The following is a 17280-nucleotide window of genomic DNA, read 5'->3' as shown; positions in this document are numbered from 1 at the left end:
TGTAGCTGAGAGTTTGTTTCTGTAGGAAAGATTGCAACACGGCAGGGAATCAGTCCTCCCTCTGTTGATGTGGACTCTGAATTAAAACAGAGTAGTACCAGCAGGTACAAACTGCTTGTGAAGGGACATGACGGGGCAAGAGCAGCAACTATACAGAAGGAAAACTGGCAACAGTGACTTTAACATGTATTCCTGATAACTGGGCACCTCCAGGTGATCAGCCTTGGCTTCTTGGCTTGGTTCAGCTCATCCATACCTCTCTTACTAGTTTTAATCCTTGACAGTGTGTAGATCCAGGACTTCTGGATCTTCTACTTTTCTTTTTTTGTTTTTTTTTTTTTTCTGTTTTAGATTGTGTTTGACAGTAGTTACAGGATTGTGTTTGACTGATCGCAGACTAGGCCTGCACAAGAAATTTCCTGCCATAGCTGTACCGTTGAGAATGTGAAACGGGTTAGTACAACAGATGAAGACATTACCGTATCTCCTAAATACCAACAAAATAGTCTGTCAAAAAAGAAAACAGTTTTTCCCACTAGGTGACAGAGGCATCGATGCAGCCAAAATCTGTACCTCTGCAAAACTTTATCCCCTCCACTTGCTCAGCTGACAAGTGATGGTAAATGGGATTTGACTTGTAGAATCATAGAATGGTTTGAATTAGAACAAACCTTAAGGATCCTGTACTTTCAGTCCCCCTGGTAAGCCTTCCACTAGACCAGGTTAGACTTCAGATAAGGAGTGAGTTAACTCAGAACAGAATATCCTGAGTTAGAAGGGATCCCCAAGCATCATCGAGTCCAGCTTCTGGCACTGCACAGCACCACCCCCAAGAGACACACTGAGTGTCCAAGAGCAGTGTCCAAATGCTTCTTGAGGTCTGGCAGGCTGGCGCTGTGACCGCTGCCCCGGGGAGCCTGTTCCAGTGCCCAGCCACCCTCTGGATGAAGAACCCCTTTCTAATACCAACCTAAACCTCCGTGACACAACTTCAGGCCATTCCCTCAGGTCCTTCCTTCACCATCTTCGTTGCTCACCATCTCCTTTGGACGCTCTCTAAAAACTTTATGTCCTGTACTGTGGCACCCAGAGCTGCCCCCAGCACTGGAGGTGAGGCTGCCCCAGCTCAGAGCAGAGCAGGACAATCCCCTCCCTTGCCTGGCTGGCCATGCTGTGCCTGATGCCCTCAGGACAGGGTTGGCCCTCCTGGCTGCCAGGGCACTGCTGGCTCATGTTCAACTCGCCATCAACCAGGACCTCCATGTCCCTTTCTGTGGCTCTGCTCTCCAGCCTCTCATCCCTCAAGGACGGCTGAAGCCGATTAGGCTGAACGTGCCTGGCACTGGATGCAGCAGAGACGAGGGTGGGGAGGCGTTTCCCGGGACGGAGAGCCCTGCAGGAAGGACGTGTCTTTTCCAGCCTTTCCCTCTCGCTGCTGGCGGAGCCGCGGCCCCACGAGGGGGCTCTGCCCGCCCGGGCACGGGCAGCGCCAGCCCTTCCAGCGAGCAGCTCCCAAATCCCGGGCTGGGGCTGCCGTGCAAGCACCTGCCACGTGTCAGGGTGTCTAAAGCAGTCTCGGTTTCAGGGTGTTAAACTGGTATAGTTGTAGGAATGAACAGGATAACCAGAATAGGAGCTCCCTCCAGGGGCACGACTGATAGCTACCACACGATCTAACCGTGCCTGGAGCATGTACAAATAAATGGTAACAAGGAAATTATTTGTATGCCTTGCTCCTACTCAATTTCCCCCAACCTGAGACACTCGTAGCTGCAATAGTTTAAGAAAATTTTTGTGACTCAATCAAGAGAAATCCCACCAGGAGAAAAATACCATCTTTCTCCACACAGTAAAGGGGAAGGGGCATTTAAACAGCACATACTGGCCAAGATAGGACAGCTCAGTTTGATCTCTTTGTGTCTTTTAATACAACCTTCATTAAAATTCTTAAAATAACTGTGTTATGGCAATCACAGAAGTATAAAGAAACTATATATTCCAGGTCAAGAGGAGATTCGTCCCCAAAATGCATGAGAAAAATCAAGTGCTGAGATCGTTTAAATGCCATTGTACATATTCCCTGCAACAACACCCCGGTCAGACAAGTAACAGCAGCTGTCCAAGGCACAGTGCTTGACTGCTCACTGCTGTTAGAGGATTATGAGCACAAAGAGAAATAGAGGTGCAAACAGCAAGAGCAACAGCAACATAGGGGGATGATGCACAGAAACTGCAGTGACAACTTCAGCTGTCAGCAGGGTTGCTCTCCTTCCCCTGGCTCTGGGCTCACATCACCACCATGATGTCTTCCAGCCGCTTCCGTGTCAGCGCAGGCACGGTGGCATCTTTCCTGGGATAGCCAACGGGGAGCAGCAGCAGGAGCTTCTCGTTCGCTGGCCGCTGGAGCAGCACCCGCAGCTGGGGGCCGCAGTTCAGTGGGGTGGAGGTCACTGTGTACAGACCCGCGTTCTGCAGCAAGACACACAGCAACAGAGACAGAGGTCTGTGCTCTTTTTGTGGTAGTGGCTGTTCCCACCACACCTGTACATATCCTTCTGTCAGCTGGCCCAGAAATGCTGCTTTGTCAGACCTGCTGCAGCCTTTAGAGCACCTGATTTACTAACAGCCTCAGGGGCACCATGAAAGATGCTTGCTCTGCTTACAGAGAAGTGGAGCATTTCTCCACCACCACAGCAGCAGCAGCACAGTCTGCGTGCCATGTCTGTGTGCTGTGGAGCCAGAGCCTGCCTGCTGTGCCAGTGTGATGGGGAACACATGGCCACAGGGAAGTTGAGAGGCAGTTGTGGGGATACGATTGGAAAGTCATCCCATGGTGCTGGTGATTGGACTAGATGGTCTTGAAACAGCCATTCCAAACCAAACTATTCGTGATTCTACGATCTGGCTCATACAGAGAACTATTTCGGTTCTTGCCTCCATCCAGCTGGCAGGAAGCTGCCTTACAGCCTTGTGAACACACAAGCTCCTCCTCAAGATCTACACCTCGCAGGGAGAGGGGACACAGGCTCTGCCTCAGAAGCTGTCACAGGAGTCTGTTGGCGTCTCTCACACTGGCCATTGTTATGGATTACATCAGAATCCCAAAATAAGTCTATGTATCACTCTTCCTTCCATTCAAAACATCACAAAAACTCTAAAAAATCTGGGCAAACAATAAAGAGCTGACATCATCCAAGGTGTGATCACACAGCTGAGTCACTTCCTGAGAGCTGCACTTGTGGATTTCAGTCTCTGTGTACCCAATGCAAGCATTTTGGGAGGCTTTGAGACGCAAGTCAGCTAGGGAGAGGTGCCCAGGAAATGCACCTGTCATGTTTAGTAATCTCTACGATCTTCTCAAGAGGAGAAGAGCTAACAGTGATGGTGCTGAGTGGTGCCTGAGGAGGAGCAATGCATGAAAGAAAGTCTCATTCAAAACAGAATGGAGGATAAATGGCAGTGCCTGGTAGGAAGTTGGCCTAATATAAGAGGAGGCACCTTGCTGTTAGCTTGCTGACAGGCCAGGTTAACTATCAGAATAGCTTCTCTATTTAACACTTGTGTGAGTACATCAGGCACAAGAAGCAGAACTGAGCTCTGAGAAACTGCTGAGAAAATCTAACTGGCTGGTGTCAAACATGCTGAGCTTTAGAGATCAGTGCACTTTCAGAAATGCCTCAAAAAGACTGATTGAAATAGTACAGCGTTCTGTGGAATATGTCCCTGATTTTTTTTTAGCATTGTATACTAAAAGTGGTTTGGTGTCAAGCTGTTTTATAGGGATTACTGAAAAGAAGGGGCCAGTGTGGCACCACACAGTCGTGCTTGAGTAGTCTGAGGAGCCTGTCAGCCCTGTTAGCATAAGGCAGAAACCACAGGGGCTGAAGCCTGTGCCAAGAAAAGAGTGACCACTCTGGAAGCTACATTATATTTTTCTTCCTGTTAACCAGTACTGAGGGTAGGAATCACCTTCTCAGATGCAGACCTGTGTAGAATAACATTAAAACTCAAAACTAGGACATATTGCCAGGAATTGGAGTAATCCAGGAGATTAAAAATGTTAAAATCTAAACTGAGTTCCACCCTCATTTGGGCAGAACAGTCCTGTTAGGTAATCCAAATTAATATATGGACTGTATGTTGGTTCTGTCAACGTACCTGCAGTGCAGCAAGCAGGATACCACATGCAATGGAAACACTGATTTCATTGTAGTAGTGGGTCTTCTTTTTGCCATTTGGAAGCCGCCCATACACCTGCTTGAAAATGAGGATCAGATACGGAGCAGTGTCCAAGTACTCTTTGATCCAATTCGTTCTGCGAAAGAATGTTTAAGACATTTATTTTGCAACTTTTACACTTTCCTGTAAGTTACATTTACTGTCTGCAAAGTGGCACTAAAGGTACATGACAATTAAAGCAGCAGGCTAAACCTTAGAACATTTACTGCGAAGGATTAAGTATTATCAGCTTAAATAGAAACATTTCAGAAAGGGAAAAAAGCTGGAAGAGAGTTCTTAGTTTTAACAGATTTGGCTGAGGAGTTGATGTGCTCACTCTGAAGAGTGGAATTGCATACAAATAAGAGATAGCTCTTGACCTCTTATCTATGAACTGGCCTCATGAGCATTTGCCTTTGTGATTATTTAATTCCTGGAATTTTGCAGATTTGCCTGTTACCAGCAGTACCAACTTTTTTGTCATTGCAGGAAAGCCTGCTGTCAGAAAAGTTCAAAACATTTTTGTCTAAGGTCTAAACCTAAATATATTCCAATGGCAAAAATTGCTTTTCTGTTCCTGGGTATTTCATCCCTGATACAATTCATTTGGTTCCCAATTTCTTAAATGACAATTGTGATATAGGATTTAGACAAGAAAATAAGTGCTTTCTACTGTTGTCACTCAAAACATAAGAACCTCTGACAGTTGTTTGCATAGCACATAAATTTGCATAGCACATAAGCACCCGAAAAATAGCAATATAATCAAACAAGCAGGGCAAGTCAACCCTACAAAGCTTTGTGCCCGTGCTCCATTTGACAAGCAAGGCTCAGTAGACATCTTCCCATTGTGTGAAGTTAAGTCAGACTTGGGAGGGCATTTGGAACAATTAAACATTGCATAATTTAGCACTTGGATAGGGACAGGCCTTGGGGCTTCCTCAGTTGGTGGCAAAGCTTCCAGTGACTTTGGGAGCTTGACTGTTTGGCAAACAACAGAAAAAATCTGGGACAAGAGTTTCAGCCACAGAGGTTACATAGGAAAAAATAATGATGGAGCCAAGCGCTTGGAAAACTTTCAAAATAGAGAGCATTTAATCCCTTTTACTGGAAGCAATTTTATGAACCAGCCACCAAGGCACAATTCTACATATATTTAGAAATTTTTGTTTCCAAACATAGATTTTAGAAAAACATTAAAAGTGAGAGGGTGGAAGAAATAGAAAATTATAGAAGCCTTTCCTACATTGAAACAACAGCTATCTTCACACCCCTTAGGTAATTGACTTTTCATACCTCAATCTTTTCAGGTCATTTACCCATCTGTCTCCCATCCTTTTTTTGTAGTTTATTTCCTCTTCTTCTTCTACAATTTCACGAATCTTATGTTTTAAATATGGATCTTGCACTACCACAAAGGTCCAGGGCTCAGTGTGTGCTCCACTAGGTGAAGTACCTTCATACAAAACCAAGGAAAAGTAAAAACCCAGGAAGGAGGGTGAGCAGTGAGAGGTATCAGCTCTTTCTTGTGAGCTTTTAGGCTGACCAAGTGAGCAATAGTAAAGCAAGTGGATGAGATGGGAAGAAAAGGACTAAGTTTTGGCAGCCAATCCTGTTCATTTCTTTCTCAAAGAATGTGAAATCCCATTGAAGAACAGAGGTTAGTCCTTTCATACTGCCATCTTACAGGAAGCCAGTGTTAAGGATTTGTAAAAATTCCTTTTGTGGTGGTTCTTATGATGAGGCAGCAATATGGTGCAATATACATTAATGCAGTAATGTTATTACAAAGTGCTGTACCAAAAGCAGAGCTCTGTCCAAATACACAGCCAACTCTGACACGTGGTTTTAGCTAAAGGAAGAAAACAATGGCTTTCAGGAAAACAAGGCTGAGAGATCCCCGGCAGGAACCTGTTGCTGACTGACAAAGATAAGGAGCTGTGCAGCACACACATCTGCCATATTGTGTACATGTTTGAGTTTGTTGTCCCAAAGACAGCTGGTGTTCATAGGTGTGGACATATATATTATATATATATTATGTACATATATTTAATATATATTATATATATTACATCTGTACTTGTTCACCCACCAACACCACTGGAGAAATATTTCAACTGCCTAGAGGTTAAAAGCCAGAAGCTGAAGAATATATATCTGCACAGGTTCACAGATATATAGATTAAGAAGACTATTTAGATCTCTCTGGTCCCTCATACACATTTTAAAACATTTGAAGAACTTGAATGCGTACAATACTAAGGACTGGTTTTAGTTCAAGAAACACTAAATAAGCAGCTTGAACTCTCTAGATATATGAAAATGGTTTTTATTGTGAACCTTGTCTCACCTCAGATTTGCGTAAAAACTGATGGCATTTATGCTTCCTTTTGTTTTCTTTTTCTCTACACAGCCCAAAGCTTTCAGGGTTACTAAGTACTTCATCTGCACGCCAGGCTTGTTTGCTTTGCTGCATTTGCCAAAACATGCTCAGTGTTTTAATGATGCCTAGTTAATTAGAGGGAGATGGAAAGTCTTTACAGTGCAGTAACAAAGCTGCTTACAGTTCTTAAAGGGAAAATAATGCACCTCAAATGTGGAGATTCTTTAGATTATTAACCCTGCTAAAGGCTACTGAACTTTTCTCTAAGGCAGCTTGGGAATATTCTCTATAGTAGCAGCAGCTGGCTCATAGAATAAGAGAAATCATGACAATCAAAACCACTCCTGGCTGAAGTTGATGTTAGTTAGGCAGAGATGAGATTTGGCCAGGACATGACAGTAATGATTTGAAATACATAAAATCTCAACAACAACAACAACAACAAAGGGAATCCATTTCTGATATTCAGTCAAATAACCTCTATTACGGTCCTCAGCATAACACTCCAATCGTATGCAACAGGGGTCTGGCACTAATGTTGGAAGGACTGGAAAAGGTTTATTAGAGTGAAATTCTTTCCTTTATTAAGCACCAACCATTTATGCCAACATACATTCAATATGTATGGAATATTTTGCATGGCTAAGACAATTTCATCTATTTGTTTGTGGAGGGACCCCAAAATGCAAAACCCACACATGATAAATAGCATTATAATGCATTAAATTTTAGAGCATGTGAAGTACATGTGGCTTGACATTTTTGAGAAAACACTTCAATATTTCTATTTGAAAGACATCTCAGTAAACCACACATAAATTTAATTTTAAATAACATCTTTTATAAGTTGAAAATTAAGTTTTTTGTTTCTTGCTGTTGAAATGCTCTTCTTCCCTTATGGGTGAACTGCAAATACAGAGAAATTGGGAGACTCCAAAGGAGTCTCTGACATGCAGTTGTTCAAGCTGAGTAATTTCCAATCAATCAATGGGTGCTAATTCATTCCAGCTACAGGTGAATCTAGGAAAACCACAAGCAAAATTCCAGTTCCCTTGGCTTTTCCACACCACTTTTTACACCACAGTTACAGAGTTGAACAGCGGTGCTGGACCTTTAATTTTCCCCCAGCCCTTGAACCACTCAGTACCTACCTGCTGTTCTGATGACATTATCAATGACCTCCCTGGGGACTGGCTCATCACTGAGAAACCTGACAGACCGTCTCTTGTTTAGAAGCTCATAGAATGTCTGTGACCTCTCGATCATTTCAGCCTCAGAGTAGCGCTCGCCAGTGAAGGGGACATGAGCAACATTTTCTTCAAGTCCTTGCCACTCTTCCTCACCCTCTGCAAGGAAACACAAGTGGTTAGGGATTTTTTTTTTTGCTGGAGAATGCTGTTGATATCCTTGGCATTCACACTGTAAGGCACCTTGTCCTGCCCTGGCATACGCTGCACTTCTACACCACTGGTAAGGCAAAGTCTGAGGTTCCAGTTGACACAACTCACGGATCCCCAGCTCCAGCTATTGAATAAACACCTTGTTTGAATACCAAGAGGCAAGAGGGTCCTGACCTGCTCTAGCAAGCGTGATCCACAATGAAGTCATTGCCTTCTCCGCTTCAGCCTGAAAGCCTGCCTGCAAAAATGGGTTGCAAGCTGAAACAGCTCTGAAAAAGTGGACAGGCTTCCAGCCCAATTTTCTCAGCAAGTAAATGTGAACATGTGTGTTCCTTCTTGAGCTGTTTAATAAGGAAAAAAATCAATTAAATTATTGAAGTTAAGGAGAGAGCTTAACTACCAATATGTGTAAAATCCCCTCTGAAGAGCTGAATGTCAACTTCTTCCATATTCATGTTTCATAGCAGAAACATTGCAAGCATTGGCTCTGCAGAAATGTGACTTTGTGGTTAAGCTCTTTGGTTTCCTGATACTTTCAGCATAAGAGGAAATGGATGTCAGGCATCTATATTTAGGATAACAACATATCAAATGTAGGATATTGTGTTTCTTGGCTTTAATTTAAAAACTCAAAATGATTCTCCATTTCAATGAAATCTCTCTGTTTATATCGCAAAATGAATATTCTGTTGTCTCTGAGGCCTCTTTCTCCCCCATATTCCTAGAATCAGCATGGATAGCATTTTTTGCAGCTATGATCTGGAAGTTAAAGCTATTTAAATGCTACATTTTGACTAGTCAATAGTATTGAGCAATCTGCTACAGAGAGCTGAGTCAGGAAAAAATATTCCAGTTCTTTTTCTGCTGCTATTAGGCTTTTATTCCCAAATCATAGCAATCTCCAGCACAAATTCAAACAGCAATTACTTCTGTGTTTTAGTAGTATGCAGTTGCCTTAGAGACCAGGCTGGTTTTTTGTTCATTTTAAAAGCAGTGAAATATTCACGTGTGGCTCAGCCTGCACAAAGGGGCAAAATAAATCCAGTTTCATAAATTGAATCTAAACTGAATGGTTCTGGTCCCCAAACCACCATCATTTCATTTTGTGTACAAAGAATTCACCCTGAGAATTTGTTTTATTTAACATTTCATGCCTGTGTTATGCGCTCTTGGTCTGCAAGGACCTGACTCCAGGTTAGTGGAAAGCAGTGAGCCCTGGTAAAAATTATTTCAGTGATCATCTTGTGCACGCTCAAAAAGTAAAAGGGTGCTTCTTGGTAATGTTCCCTGTGTGATTTACACTTGGTAAAATAGTGAGTGCTTGCTTGTTTAGTGCTGTGGCGGGGTTTTCCTGTGTAAGTAGAAGAGAAATGAAGCTGCTGTTTGGTCAAGAAATCTCAACTTAATAATAAGGTGAAAAAAGAAATGTACTTTCAGAGATTTTGAACATGGGACAAAGGTGACAGGACCAATGAGAATGGAAAACCTCAATACACTCAATGTGGGAATACTGGCTGAAGCAGAAAAACCTGGAAGTGCAGGAACTGACACACAAAACCAAAACTCTCCTGGCAAATTTATTTTCTTAAAATAAATTAATCTATTATATATTCTTTTCCATCATGTGTCTGTCATTCTTTCCTAGCAGATAACATGATCCATATGCTAACTTTAAATCATTATGAGCACCATCTGTTTGGTGCATGCACTCTATATCTCTAATTGCTGTGTTTAGACACTCTCCTGTTTGTACAGTCACGTTACACAATACCATAAGTGTCTTGTTTATATCTCTTTGTATTCCACCACTTGATGGACAACAGACATCCTGCTAGCAAGTCTTTTACCTTGTTAGCATTCTCAAGATTGTCATCAATTCCATCAATTCCCATTTACAGTAGTCATCAAGCTTCCTGCTTTTTAAGTAAATCTGGAATGGTTTTGGCTCACACATCCCAAATGGAATCTCATTTTAAAAGTACATTTTTCTATCTCTATCAGAAATTCCTCTCTGGATACATTTTTGGATGACAACTATGTTCTTCCCAGCAGTCCATATGGGAGGTTATTATCAGCCTGCAAATCAAGTAATAAATTTTACCTCAGTTTGAAGCATGAGTTCTTAATTAAAAACTCATACTGAGAACAGTAAGTTGTCATTTCACTTCTGTTGGCCATTTATTTTACCTACACTGACACTTCTCTGTGTTGCTGGCTTCCAGTTGTATGTCATTAAGATATTTCACTTTTACTCTCCTTGGTTTTATGCAAAGACCACTACATAATATTAACAATTGATCCTGAGACTGATCCTTGAGAAACCCCAGTCAAGACTACTGCATTTGCTTTCCAAACAAGTTTCTTCTCTAGAGAATTGCTTCCTGAGCATACAATTCCTCTCTAACTCTCTTTTCCTGTGTAAAGACATGATGCATAGGAAAAAAATTCAATGTATGTAAAGAAAGTTTTCACATCTTTAGTCTTAAATGCTGGGTAACTGACCCTGTGGGTTCTTTACCTGATTAATGGCAGACTGCTGCAAAATGGGCCACTACAGGAATCCCAGTAGTGAATCCAGCCCTGAACTGAGTGTGACTAATAGGGAACTAAAAGAGATGGATTACCCTACCAGTGGGTTATAAATAGTGCTTAGCAGGCTGATCCTGGAAACCTCATGAGTGGGTCAGGGATCTTAAGCAAAAGAAGTACCAAGTTGGAGAGGCACAGACCCTGGAAAAAATAACCCAGCATCAAAATATTGTGAAAATTACCTCAACTGGAATATAGTTGCTGAAGGTTTCTTACAATCTTAGGGTAAATAGAGTGGCTATTATATAAAGAGAAAACCTAGTATAAGAAAAGCTGAGAGGTAATCTGGTTGCAATCCATAAACCACAGGAGAGTATGTGTCAGGGCTAGAAGAGAATCCTTTGAAATCAAGAGGATGGAACAGATTAAATAGATATACAGTAGTATTAGTAGTAGGCAGAAAGGTAGAGGAGGGTTTTTAACCCTATCCTAAGAAATTCTGGACCAACCTTTCATCAAGGTTAAAGAAAAGGGGTGACAAAAGTCCAGTTTTCATGTTCATTCAGCTGATGACAAAGGCTGGATGTATTTGCAGCAGCAGGAAGATACACACTGTAATGCATTGTGCCCATCGAGTCCTGTGTTCCCAAATGATGCAAAACATGAACTATCATTGAAAAGGAGGTTTAAATTGCTACTGCCTCATCCATGTCAGTAGTAGTGTTATTAAGATATGGGAAGTTTTTGAAACTGGGGAGAGGAGAATGCTTTTAAGTGGGACAGGTCTATTTCAAGGAGTATCACAAGCAACAAGCAGAGAATTTTCAGGAGGAATGGAACATTTGGGACTTTGTGTTGTTTTGTAGTCCTTAAGTAGAGTACATCATCAGTGTCCTTGCCAATCCACAGCATAACAATCTCTCATTCTGGATCTTAATATAAATGAAGGAAAAAGTTAATAATATAAATGAAGAAAAAGGTTATGGGATAGATGGGTGTGCAAAGAAATCTGAAGTAATGCCAGTTAAAGCATTAAACAAATGGACTGAGTGCTTTGCACTTAACAAAAGAACTGGGTTTCTGGCTGCCATGAGAAACATCCATCTCTTCAGCTGTGGAAAACACAACACAGACAAGCTCAGGAGCACTTAGCCCTCTCCATTCCACCCTTCACTGCCAATAAGTGACCCTACTGAGTCTGCCCAAGCAGTTCAGCTCCTTGCCCCGAATGCTCTGCTGCTCAAAGGCATGTCCTTCTCATGGGAAACATCCCTGAGGGCTCCACTGCAGGGAAGGCTCGTGGGGCCACAAGTGAGGTCAATGCTTTTCTGTTTTTGTAGCTGAGTGCTTCACTCTCTCAGCAAATAGACCTTGCTTTAGTCAGGGACATGAACCAAAAGACTTGGTCTTCAGCTGCACCTTCCTGTTCAGGGGGCTGCTGAAAATTCAGCTTGTTCACATGGGGCAACCTTAGATTCTAGCTTTAGAGCAGGCCTTAAGAATGTCACCTTCATGTTACCTAACTCAAATTCTCTTCAGAGGAACTGAAGAGAATCTTTAAACACAAGCCAGCCAGAGACGTTTAAGTAGAATTGAGCTTGTCTGATAAAGTAAGATACATTAATAAAACAACAGAATTTACACATCAGGTATTCTTCAGTATTTTAAAAAAAATCTCTTTTTACAGCCATGTTTCCATTTCAGCACGTAGTGCAGTCAGTGAAAATTTTAACACTGACAACAAGGTCAACATGTTTTGATGCTTAATTAAGGCTCTAGCAAAGTAGCAGATCCTTGCTAACTCTTTTTCTTCTCCTTGCTACTCTTCTCATTTAGGCTGGGCTGAAGAAAAATTTACCTTTTAATATTTCTAGAGATAAAAGACACAACTATTTTACAAAGAAATTGCTTTGAATCACACACCACTAAGGGAAAGGTCATTATTTGTTACTAAAAGAGCAAGAAAATTTAATATTGGGTGACATAGTATATTGAGAAAGGTTTTATTTAAAAGTAAATAAAACTTAGCAAGTAAATAAAACTTAGCAACAGTACCAACATGTTTACCCGTCAAAACTTTTTTGCAAGCAAATTTTTTTTGCAACAAAAACTAATACAGTTTTGAATTTAGTAACTGAATAACCAACAACTAACACATAAAAGACCAAAACAACTAACACATAAAAGATCAAAATTTTATATATGGAGCTGCAGCAGTGAGGCTCCTTGATAAGAGCTAATAGGCTTGTTTATGCAAAGGATCTAAATTTTTTAACTGATAGAAACAGCTATAGTCCAAGATGATAATTCATAGATTATCATTTCAACTACCCACAGGAATTCTAATTTGCAGCAATTTAACTGAAATAGTAAGTCATTAATGACAAAGAAATTATGGAATAATTTTACACAGAATCTATTTTGCATTGAACAAAGGAGGATACAATAGGTGAACTGATTTGTAAAGAAATGTTATATATTTGGAATATAGTCAACAGGGTTTAAACCTTTCTAAGTATCAACTCTTTTCAGAAACTGATAAACAACACTAGCTCAAAGTACACTGAACACTGAGAAAAGAGCTAAATCAGTTCTTAGAAATAGGTCTATATGCAGAAGGACACTGTAAGTTTTAAGATTCCTAGAAGCAGACTGGGGGAAGTGCTATTATGGGGGAAAAAACTAACCCAGACAGACCCCTCAACAAGTCTTTGAAGCCAGCTTGAGGGAGAAAACAGAAAAAAAAAAAGAGCTGCATTAACTACAACTTTCAAAAATTGATAGGACCAGAACTCTGTAGATTTTTATTTTACAAAGAAATAAAGTGAGTTTATGGAGGATAGTTAGGAGGTAAGAAGAAGGAAGGGTACATTTTTAGCGTAGACTTTTGTCCAAGCTGTGAATCAGAAAAAGCTAATGAAAATAAAGGACATTCTGTATGGGTTCAAATAGGCAGCTGAGTGACCAGATTATCACCACCACCACATTTTGTTCTTAAATATTTGATCAACACAGCTCCCAAAAAAGCTGTCATTGACATTCTCAGAAGCCGCAGAGGGAGGAGCTTTGTAAAAGCAGTAATAAACCCATTTCCAAATTTTTAGCTGTGCTGAGACCAAACATATACCACTGAGTGATAAAGTGGGATTACTTGCAGGTAGAAACATCTGCTCAGGCCTTCCCTTTGCTCACACTAATAAGACCTGGGAAGAGACTGTGGGGAATTCAGCAGGATCTCCTGTCTTTCCTTACACTGTCCCTAGAGTCCCTCATAGGTCTGAGATGTGCTGTACAGAGGAACAGACAGGAGTCTCTAAGAATATATTTTATATATATTTTTTGCACTCTGATTTTTGGGAATAGAAGTTTACACCAAGAGTGACATGACATGAGGTCTGCCTCCCTGGCTGGGAGCTGACAAGCTCAGGGCACAGCAGCAGTGCTGCATTAAGCATTGCTGCCACTGTGGAGAAGTCCCGAAGTCCACACTTCCTTTATTCATATCAGCAGATAGGATTCAAACAATAAAAGTGTTTGGGATAAGATTTTTCTTACCTTCTTCTTCTAAGGGATGGTCAGTGCCATCTTTTAAATCTTCATCCACCCACGGGCGAGATGGATGCTTGCTTTTAGTGTCACGTTTTTCCTTCTCTCCACTTTTCTTCATTATTACCCCAATCAAAACACATATAATGGCTATAAATACTGGTGTGAGGGAAGAAAAGAGTGCCATGACTATGGAAATGCAGAGCCTTTCTTCCAAGTTCAGTAGTTTCTCATGAAAAGGAGAGGCTGAAGAGGGAAGAGCAGCAAAGCAGTAAGCAAAAAGGGGTGGACTCAAGGTTCAGTCCTCTACCCTATCTTGCTTCTACTTTTCAGACACCGCCCCCACAATCTCATCTGTGATGGGCTCCTGCTGTTAATAAATAGCTCCTGCAGTTCAAAAAACCTCCAGACCCAGGTTTATATATTTTCTGAGAGGAAACATCTTACAAACAGCAAGCAGAGGCACTGACCATACACATAAATGCAGTCCAGTGCAAAATAAATTTAAAAACCTTAAGATGTTTTCAGGCTCCAGACTAAGGCAAAAGACTTCTCCCTTCTTATTTTTTATTGTCATGGTCATCCCAGTAATCTTCCTTGCATAAGTGATTATGAGAAGAGCCAAGTGGGAATATGACTTTTAAAAACTAATGATCCCTCTTCAATGTTTAACTCATAAAATTAACATTTTACATGTATCCTAGGAATCCAGAATATCACCAATCACAAATCAGTTTGCAGCACCACCCTCAGCTATGTCAATGGGTCAATAAAACAGATAACTAAAAGGGCAGCATTGCCTCTCTATAAAGTGTGAGTGAAACCATTCACAGAGCCCTGTATTTATTCTGGCTGTTCTGGGGTAACTGACAGGAAGAATTCAAGGAATCAAAGTAAAAAAATATGTGAGCGTTGCAGTGAATTTAAAAGGCATGCTTCAGCATCCTATCAAATATTAAAAACCGATAGGATCCTGGTATAATCCAATAATGGTCAATGTCTAAATGCTTAACCCATTTTTACCTCAGCCTGCTGCTTGGGATCTGCATCAACACAGCAACACTGATTTGCTGTCTTTGTCTGGGGCTGTTGGGACATACTGGATAATGAAATGTCAGATGTAGTGGGTGCTGAGGGCTGTGCAGGGTGCAGGAGTGCTCTCTGCATGCAGTCACCCGTGTCCATCAGCTCTCCTTAGCACCTGCCATGCACCATCCTTGCCAAGCCTCATCTCATACCACACAGGGCCATTTCTGATCTCCTGGCATCCACGGCAAAATAATTCACATTTTGATTAAGCCCTCCCAAGACAAGTGGGAGCAGCTGTGAGTGTAGCCATACCAGGAGATGGTGAGTCCCAGCTGGCACCTGCAGGGGTCATTGCAGCCCCCTTTCCTCAACATGGAAACCAGGATGCAAAGGGGAGAGAGAATTTGGGGCATGCGCAGGTTCCATCCTGACAGGTTCTCAGTCCGTGCCCAACCACTCGCCTCTCACCCCACCAGTTCTGCCACACTGGGCACACCCTCACTGCTCCCATTTGGCACTGTCACTCCAAGGGCTCCCTGCCTTCCAGTGCCCCAGCAGATACTGCCAGCTGCCTTGAGCACTGGTCTGTGTGTTGGGAAGCACAGATTAGTGGCCAGGTTGCTGCACAAGAAGAGGAATGTGTGACCACACTGGCTGGCTACACACAATGATATTCTGTCTGGCTGACAGTGCAGACCTGTATCCTCTGTTAACACACGATCCTTGTGTTAAAAGGGCAAGGTCAAGTGAATTCCACAGCTGTGGACATATTGTCCAAACGTGCTTAGAGGCAAAATGAAACTGCCTCAAGGCTTCTACCCAGGCTGGGCTTTCTCAGCTGCCCAGCTCAGATACAGAATAAATACTTTACTGCAGTTCCACTGCATCCTACTCCAACGCACAAGCCCCCAGTTCTTGCAGGTACCAGTCCTTATGGGCAGTATTTCGGATCTGTGTAAGAAGGGTGGCCCCAGTACCAGCCAAGGGATTGCACAAATCCATCAGAGATGTAATAAAGAGGACATGAGAAAGTTGTGTTTAGTTTCCTAATTTAATCTAATACAGTAAAGTCGGCAATAAACTTCCATTTACCTCTGCTAAGAGGACTATTTTCTTGAAAATTCAAGCCATGAATTTTGTCTTTCCTACTCTCCATTCAATTTGTGACCCGGGACACGTGCTTGGGTCACTGATTTGGGCTGCATGTATAAAAAGCCCCCAAACCAGTACACTTTATAGGAATAGAAACAATTATCATGTGGGGGAAAAAGAAAATACGTAAATTCAACCTCTCTCTCCATGATTGAGAGTAGATATTTAAACTCATTTGTCCCACCTGCTGGTTGTCCAGTCATGGGGAGAGGTACTTTACCTAATCCCAATTAGAAACATTAAATTAATTCATGAGAATAGAGAAGGAACCTGCAATTTCATCAGACACATTTTCAACAGCCTACTCTGTGGCAAGGGAGGAAAACAGAATGTGGTCTGAATGGCACTGACTGTTTCTCCCACAGGGAATGTATTAACCTTGATTATTCACACACACGTAAATTAGGATCTGGATGCTCTGCAGCTGAGAATTCAACCTATGAAGAGACAGGTCTGTGCTGAAAGAGAGAGGAGCAATACAGAAGGGTGAATTATGTTGTTTAAAATAACTACCTCTATTTGCAATGCTGGAAACTTTGTAATGGCTCACTGCTCCAGAATAACTTTGACTTCCTTTCAGGTGATAATAATTTTTCTTTTGTGGAACAGAGAAAGAAAGGAAGTTAAATAAAAGTCACTTTGGTAGTAACTTAAGCAAAATCTATGTGGTGTTACATACTGAAAAATGTTGGGTTGCATTTCAACCCCAGCCTACCTTGTTTTAATTAAAACCTAAAATAGTTTAAATAACTTTATATTGTGAGCACTTAAAACAGAAACATGGGTGTCTTGAGGAACTGGGGGAAGGGGTGGGTGGAAGCAGTTAATTTTGTACAGTAGCTTTCAATCAGTTTTTCTGTTAAACTTTTTCAATCCAAGATTTATAGAAATGTGATTAATGTTATGGCAAATTCAAGAAAAGTTATTACAATAATTTCTTCTGCTCTACAGTAAATCCTAAAAACTAGCAGCTGAATCTTTGGGGGTTTTTTGAGTCTCAAAAAAGTCAGGAGAAATGTT

At 41.6% G+C, this 17280-nt stretch overlaps 1 protein-coding gene across 2 annotated transcripts; it reads right to left on the bottom strand.

Annotated features, from left to right (window-relative positions):
* Positions 1 to 1901: 1901 nt before the first annotated feature.
* Positions 1902 to 14400, bottom strand: IYD (iodotyrosine deiodinase). 2 transcript variants are annotated; one of them, XM_064706940.1, is made up of 5 exons: positions 14089 to 14400; positions 7756 to 7950; positions 5515 to 5674; positions 4159 to 4315; positions 1902 to 2469 (listed from the first exon to the last, which is right to left on the bottom strand). In XM_064706940.1, the coding sequence occupies exons 1-5, from the start codon at positions 14264 to 14266 to the stop codon at positions 2287 to 2289; spliced, it is 873 nt and encodes a 290-aa protein (XP_064563010.1). In that variant the 5' UTR covers positions 14267 to 14400; the 3' UTR covers positions 1902 to 2286. The 2 variants fall into 2 exon arrangements, with proteins under 2 accessions (XP_064563010.1, XP_064563011.1); XM_064706941.1 differs by having other exon boundaries at positions 1907 to 3985.
* Positions 14401 to 17280: the final 2880 nt, after the last annotated feature.

Source organism: Zonotrichia leucophrys, chromosome 3, assembly GCF_028769735.1.
Source record: "Zonotrichia leucophrys gambelii isolate GWCS_2022_RI chromosome 3, RI_Zleu_2.0, whole genome shotgun sequence".
NCBI classification, from domain to species: Eukaryota; Metazoa; Chordata; class Aves; order Passeriformes; family Passerellidae; genus Zonotrichia; species Zonotrichia leucophrys.
Note: the sequence above shows the minus strand (reverse complement) of the source record. Positions and strands in the feature narration are given on the sequence as shown.